General features: G+C 39.4%; 1 protein-coding gene across 1 annotated transcript; it reads left to right on the top strand.

The window, feature by feature from the left end:
* The first annotated feature begins 1440 nt into the window (after positions 1–1440).
* C1GALT1C1 (C1GALT1 specific chaperone 1) lies at positions 1441–7625 on the top strand. Its single transcript, XM_001501102.7, has 2 exons — positions 1441–1577; positions 3687–7625. The coding sequence occupies exon 2, from the start codon at positions 3692–3694 to the stop codon at positions 4646–4648; it is 957 nt and encodes a 318-aa protein (XP_001501152.1). The 5' UTR covers positions 1441–1577; positions 3687–3691; the 3' UTR covers positions 4649–7625.
* The last annotated feature ends 228 nt before the right edge of the window (positions 7626–7853 follow it).

Here is a 7853-nt window from a genome sequence, read left to right as displayed (position 1 = left end):
ACCAAAGTGTAATCATACTATACACACTATTCTGCAACGTTTCACTTAACCATGTATGTACACATATATACATACATATATATTTATATATATGTGACAAGAGACAATATATATTATTTAACAAAATATAGTGGAGATACTCTGCAGTCTTGAGTTTCTTTCCAGTTCCAAAATTCATTTTGGTATTCCTTTAGAGAATATACTACCATTATAATTATTTGTAATAAATTGTGAATGTCTTTCTTCCCTGCTAGACTGAGAGCTCCATGAAGGCAGGGGGCTAATTTTGTTCACCACTATGATCTCCAGAATTTAGGGTAGTGCTGCCAGGATAGTAATTGCCTAAAATCTACTTGTTCATTGTTTCAGTGCTTCCTGAAACCTTCAGTCTACTTAAAACTGGTCTTCACCAATACTACTGAAATATATGTGTCTCTAGGAACTCAGGCCCAAGTCACCACTCAATGTTATTTGGATGGAACCTAGAGACAGCACACTTTAAATATTTGTAAGAATTTGTGCTTTTTAGCAAAAACCCCTCTCTGCCACAAAAATGAATTTTAAAAGACAGATCACATGTTTAGCGGAAAGCACTTGGAATTAGGAGACCTGGGCTTCAGAAAGCTCCTTATCCTTTCTGGTCCTGGTTCCTCATCTGTAGCTCTAACATTCACTAATTCCACAAATATGTATTGTCTACTGCGTACTGGCACTAGGCTAAGAGCTAGTGATACAGGGGTGAATAATAACAACCAACATTTAGTGAATGCTTACTCTATGCTTGGTCTTTTGCTAATGGAGTCATATGTACCATCTCATTTAATCTTCTATGAGATAGCACTACTGTGTTACTTTCTGTACTTTACAAAGGAGGGAACTGAGGCATAGCGAGGTGAAGTAACTTTCTCAGCATACCAAAGGACGCGGTGAAGACAGGACTGGATTCCAGACAGTGGGGCTTCAGATGCCATTCCAGTAACCATAGCGAATCTTCGCCCTCATAATTCGATGACTATTTCAGTGGCTTGCGTTTTGGTCCCAGCCCACGAGTACTGGGTGGAGCACCCTCTTGTCAATATGAGGACGCAATGACGCAGATGTGCTTTACAGAAACCACTGAGGGATCTGACACAAACGCAGCAAGGAGCAATGCTCTACCGCGCTCCCGCAGCCTCCACATCCGGAAGGTGAAGGAGTGGGAGGCGTCAGCGGGTCGTACGCGTGCCTCTCTGAGCGTCCCATTGGATACACGGAGGCGTGCGGGCCACGCCAGCAGGACGCGCTTCTCTGAACTCAGCAGGGGGCGGGGAGAAAGGGCGCGCTGCGTGCGCGCGGGCCCTTCTGACGTCGGCGCCAGCCGGCGGCTCCGCCTGCTCCCGGGCTCGTGTGCCCCGCCCCGCTGCCCGCGCCGCCGCGGCTTCCACTTCCTGGCCCTCCCCACCTTTAGCGAAACCAACGAGAGGACACCGCCGGCGTCTAGAGCAGCCCCACCAGGAGCCTAACCGAGTGGCGCGCGAACGTGAGAGGAGAACCGTGCGCGGCTGCGCTCTCCCGCCCCTGAGCCGTTGTAGACGCGGGTGAGTGTCGGGGCGTCAGCCCGCACCTTGAGCGAGCCCGGAGCGGGCCGACCCTGCCCCTCTCCTCGGAAAGGCTTGGGCCCTGGCCCATTCCCAGCATGCTCCGCGCCGGGTGCCAGGGCAGGTGCAATGGGAGGAATAGTCAGTAGGGGAGACTGAGAGCCGCCTTCCTGGAGGAGCTCCCTTGGCCCCTCAGGGTCGAGAGGTGACCGTTCTCCCTTTCACTTTTTCTCTCAATTTCGTCCTTCTCCCTTTTCCATACTCCACCCCAAACACCTTCACCTTTTAAAAAGATTCATCTCAAAATCCACTCTGGTAGTTTCTGCCTCATTTGTGCCCGTGTGCAGTTTTAAGTTTCCCTCTCCTCTGCACCATATATGCTATCATGTGCGTCTCCAGTGCTAGATTTTTTTGCCTCCCTTGATGGGAAAGAAAATCTCCTTAGAATAAGTGTGCAAATGATCCATGCATGAGTAGTATCCTCGTCAAGAAGAAAGTTCTGGTATACGTATGCTATTATCAAGCTAAGAGAGACGAGTGAGTTATCATATATTGGCCAGAAATAACGAAAATTGTGTAATATGAAATGCCAAAATCCTATGTAAATTAATTTTAGAGTGCATCTGACAATTCTGATATTAAGCAGAGCTTGTTTCCTGTCAGTTCTCTTTTCCTTCTTAGAGCTGTGTTTATTGACCAAGTTCTGTGAGTCACACAGGAAAACCATCCTGTCTCTTTCCCCCCTCCCCATCCGCACTCAGGAATTACATCTGCCAAGCCATTCCACAAGTTGTCTTTCTAGTAGAAGTCAAAATCCATTTCCTCTGGAAGAAAACTAAGGGATGGTTTCCTTGTAGCAGTAAGATGATGTTGGGTGCACCTCTCACGTTCTGGTTAACACATCCCACATATGTTTTCCCATTTGTAGGAAAACAAGATTATTCAGTAACTCATTTATTAAATTCTCAATAATATTGTTAGAAGCACTGTTGATATCATTTTTCTGTAATAGAAAAAGCATTAAACTGATGTCAAGAAATCTGATTTCTAGTTCAGTTCTGCCACTGACTAACTGTGTGACTTTGGGTCAGTTACTTAACCTCTGTGGACCATCTGTTTCCCTATCTGTAAAATGAGAGAAATGACATTAGGTAGCTTCTAAGGCCCCTTTCAACTTTAGCAGACAAAGGGAAAATCTAAGTAGCTCAGTAGAACATTCCTTGTGGAGATAGAGGGGAGATTGGGAAAATCTCAACAGTTGTATTTAATGTTGGCTTTTCTTTTAATTTCTAACTGAAATAAAAGTGTAGACTTTTCTGTTTTTACTTCCCCAAAGAATAAGAACATGCCTTTGGGGGAAATAAAAATGTTTGTTAATGGTCCCCAGGTATGCCTGTATTGACTTAGTTCTCATACAAATAATTTAACTATTTTCATTATGGGCATCAGTTATGGAATTATGGGATACTGTATTGGAAACCATTTAGTCTTAGAAACAAAAAGGTAAATATTAACATATATGATATCAATCTTAAGAAACTTGTTTTAGATGTACTCAAAACACCCAGGGACAGCAGCCATCAGTTAAATAAAGCACTAGGTTGAGAACAGAAATGCCAGCGCAGATACCATTGGTGACTTGCCAATTGTAAGTGGTTTTATCTGTTCAATTTAAGGTTTTGATGTAAAACTCCATTTATATATACAGAGATATTTGAATAATATAATGCAAGTTTGTGAAACGAAATTCCTTTAAAGAGAATGATGGACAGACAACCTCTGTAACATTGGTTTCTAAGGTTAATGCTTTGATTTAGTATTGGTTAATTAAATCTCCATAAATGCAGTGTAAAAATAACCTCTCAGAAAATTCTACTGCATAGAGGTGTTACTGCAAAGTTCCACTTTATACCGAATGGTAATCAGATACCTTTGGAAGCTACAGATTCTTAGACTCCTTGGTACTATATGGAACTAACTTGATTTCAAACTTGGAAACCTTTTTTTTAATGTTAAGAGAAAAATGTAAGTATACAAAGAATACCAAATCAAATCACTAGATTGATTATTTTCTGTTATGTATCCTAAGGATCTTTTTCTTCTTTATAGGGAAAATGCTTTCTGAAAGCAGTTCATTTTTGAAGGGTGTGATGCTTGGAAGCATTTTCTGTGCCTTGATCACTATACTAGGACATGTTAGGATTGGTTATGGAAGTAGAATGTACCACCATGAGCATCATCACCTACAAGCTCCTAATAAAGAAGATATCTTGAAAATTTCGGAGGATGAACGCATGGAGCTCAGTAAGAGCTTTCGGGTATACTGTATCATCCTTGTAAAACCCAAAGATGTGAGTCTTTGGGCTGCAGTGAAGGAAACTTGGACCAAACACTGTGACAAAGCAGAGTTCTTCAGTTCTGAAAACGTTAAAGTGTTTAAGTCAATTAACATGGAAACAAATGATATGTGGTTAATGATGAGAAAAGCTTACAAATATGCCTTTGATAACTATAGAAACCAATACAACTGGTTCTTTCTTGCACGCCCCACTACGTTTGCTATTATTGAAAACTTAAAGTACTTTTTGTTAAAGAAGGATCCATCACAACCTTTCTATCTAGGCCACACTGTAAAATCTGGAGACCTTGAATATGTGAGTGTGGAAGGAGGAATTGTCTTAAGTATAGAATCAATGAAAAGACTTAACCACCTTCTCAGTATCCCTGAAAAGTGCCCTGAACAGGGAGGGATGATTTGGAAGATATCTGAAGATAAGCAGCTAGCAGTCTGCCTGAAATACGCTGGAGTCCTTGCAGAAAATGCAGAAGATTCTGAAGGAAAAGATGTATTTAATACCAAATCTGTTGGGCTTTTTATTAAAGAGGCAATGACTAATCACCCCAACCTGGTAGTAGAAGGATGTTGTTCAGATATGGCCGTTACTTTTAATGGACTGACTCCTAATCAGATGCATGTGATGATGTATGGGGTATATCGTCTTAGGGCATTCGGCCATGTTTTCAATGATGCATTGGTTTTCTTACCTCCAAATGTTTCTGATAATGACTAATAAATTAAACAAGAGCACGTACATGATGATGGTATAGGACATGTGTTGTCATTATTTGTTGTAACAACTGCATATCCAACACAGCAGTATGTTGTTTTTTTTTAATTTGGCGACACTGGTTTAATCACACATTAAAGTTGAGTAATACATTTTTAAATAGGATGGAGTTTTTTCCTTAAAACACATGAAAATTTCAAATGTATTGGAAAGAAATGTTTTAAGAGTAATAATTTTGCAAATAAGGGATATATTTATAAATATATTTATGTGATAAATTCTAAATTATGAACATTAAAAATCTGTGTGGCACATATTTTTGCTGGTTGGTTAAAAATTTTAACATGTCTTTTTAGCTTTCTAAGATGTGCAAATGAAATCTCTAGTTGTGAATTTGTGATTAAAGTTAAACTTTTAGCTATGTGTTTTTATTGCCTCTAATGTTGGTTTATGTTCTAAGCCTCTTTGAATGCCAATGGATTTGCCTTCTGAAAACATGCAACCAAGCAACAAAGGAAACGTTCCCAACCAATGTTAAAGTGAAAGTTGAACTCTATCCCTGAGAGAAAAAATGAAAATTACTTATAAAAGTTAATAATTTTCCTGGGAGCTAAGTTAGGGGCGTTCCTTAGCACACACAATTTCAGTGTAACTCTCTGTACTTCTCTATGCAGATACTGAAGTTTGAATGGTGATTACGAAGAATGTAATATCATAACTGTGTTGTTTCCCGGTGAATCAAGCTCTCACCTGTGGCTTGGATAAAAATGTATCAGTTGAGATTTATTTACTCCTGCTGGGCAAATGAGTCCCATGGAAGTCTCCTTTGAAGAACTTCTTTTGGCAGTCTGGCAGTTTCACTTACCTGAATTAAGTCTGTCCTGTTTTTTGTTTACTTGTTCAAATTCTGAGATTTTTCCTATGTTCATGGTTGCACCACATCCAGTTGTTTTTGGTGTGGAGGCCTTAACCTCACCATTCACTTTGGCTTACCATACTATTTGCCTGATTTCAGTAGCTACCCAGAAGCTTTATCCAGTGGTGGACAAAATAGCTCCTGTGCTTATGAATGTGTGAAATACTTGGAGCTGACTTGTCCTATAATTGGGTCTACATGTGCTATAAGTCAGATCCATAAGCCTCCATAAGGTGTAAGACCATGACACTTTAGAGATCAATATTTCCTGTAACTGACCTCATGATGTTAATGGTCTCCCACAGCTTTTGCAAACTAGAAAGAGAATTTCCTCAAGAGGGCCTCGGGCTTCATCTTATTGGTCATTAGAGTAGTATGGAAACCCTTTGTTTTAATTTATCTTTCCTTATTGAGGCTTTTGGTTAAAATGAAGGGTTATTTTTGAAAAATAATAAAACCTCTTTATATGTTCTAATATATAGAACATATATCTTAGATATATGTTCTTAGATGCAATTACTACAAATCAAATGTTCAGTGTGAGTACAATAAATAGTATCTCACTGAGCGTGACACCCAATTTATAAGTGTCACCTTGTCCCTAACACCAATATATTAAAAAAATGTCTACGGCATTTATCACCTTCAATTATATTCGTGCAGCAGGGAATAGTTGTAATAAATAGATCAGGGAATGCATTCCATTGCTTGACTTTGTGGTAAATGCTAAAGTAACAATTGCCTCTGAAAGCAAATTGATGCTCTTGATTGTATTTTTATACATGAGTATTCCTTTATAAAATATTAGTTGTTGTAAATAATATACTGTCTCTTTGAACTTATTTGTACCCAGTCTTGTGGATAAAAATCTGAATCAGTAACATAGAAAATAGTACCACTGAGGTTGTAGTTACAGATTTGATCACCATACATTTAAGAACTGAAAACTAACCCTAACCCCACTCTGTTATTGGGGAGAGAGTTGGGAAGATTGGAGGTCTAATGAAAATTTATCATGATTGTGATGAATATATTTTACACATGGCTAGAGGCTGCCATATTGGACAACACAGGTCTAATCAATTCCAGAAATGTGAGACCCACTGACTGGGATGTGAATGAGCGAAAACTTGAAGTTTCTTCTAAAAGTTGTATTTATCTTTCTGGTTGTCTTGAATGCTATGGAAATTCCAACCTCACTTTTAGCAGGCCCCAGGCCATCTCCTTGCGTGATTTCAATCACTAGATCTTCTTCTCAAAATTAAAACATTGAATTCAAAGCAAAATATAAATTAGACGCCTTGGCTTTTTTTTTTTTCATGTAGCTAAAAGATTGCTTGTGTATCAAATCTGATTTATGACACCCAGATTTTTCTGCAATGTATTTAAACAAACCCTTGTTGGGCTTGCTTACAAGCAGGACACACCTGTATTAGAAAAGTTACTGAAAGCACAGATTCTGGTGATGATGTTCCACTAATTTTTCCTTCATTTGTCAAGAATATTGTGTTCCTTTTAGTGCCAGCTGACTTGGATTGATGCATTCAATGTATATCTGAGTGGTTAAGTGAAGAGCATGTGTTTGTAAAAGTTTAGCTTTCTTTTGGCATACAAAGAAATTCGGAAGTCTTTGCCAACCTCCCTGCAGAGGAGTCCCCCATAGTTTAATTAAAAATCATCACTCAGAGGCCGGCCCAGTGGTGTAGTGGTTGAGTTTGCACGCTCCACTGCGGCAGCCCAGGGTTCACAGGTTTGGATCCTGGGTGCGGACCTACACACCACTCATCAAGCTATGCTGTGGCAGCACCCCACATACAAAATAGAGGAAGATTGGCAAAGATGTTAGCTCAACGACAAGTTCCTCAAGCAAAAAGAGGAAGATTGGCAACAGATGTTAGTTCAGGGCCAAGCTTCCTCACCAAAAAAAAAATAATTCCAGTATCATCAGAGATAAAAATACTATAAAGTACTTAAAGGGTAATGGGGAAAATGATTTGTTTGGAAAGTATGAAATGATGGTGTATATCTCAGGCCTCTATCATAATAAAGAGAAATCTACCTTTATTCACGTGAAGTCTATACACTATAATATTCCTTGTATATATTAAGTATCTATGAGCTCAACACTAGGCCTACCATTTTGTGGAAAGCAAAAGGAGCCCAAACTCATGACTCATACGGGTTGTCAGTCACTTCATGTAAGCTTTGCATAACCAATAAAACAAGTCATAGTTTATTTTTAGAATATGGTGGTCCTTTTGTCTCAAAAGTCCTCAATTTGATAAATACTAT

This window comes from Equus caballus, chromosome X (assembly GCF_041296265.1).
Source record: "Equus caballus isolate H_3958 breed thoroughbred chromosome X, TB-T2T, whole genome shotgun sequence".
NCBI classification, from domain to species: Eukaryota; Metazoa; Chordata; class Mammalia; order Perissodactyla; family Equidae; genus Equus; species Equus caballus.
This window is presented reverse-complemented; position numbering and strand designations above follow the sequence as displayed.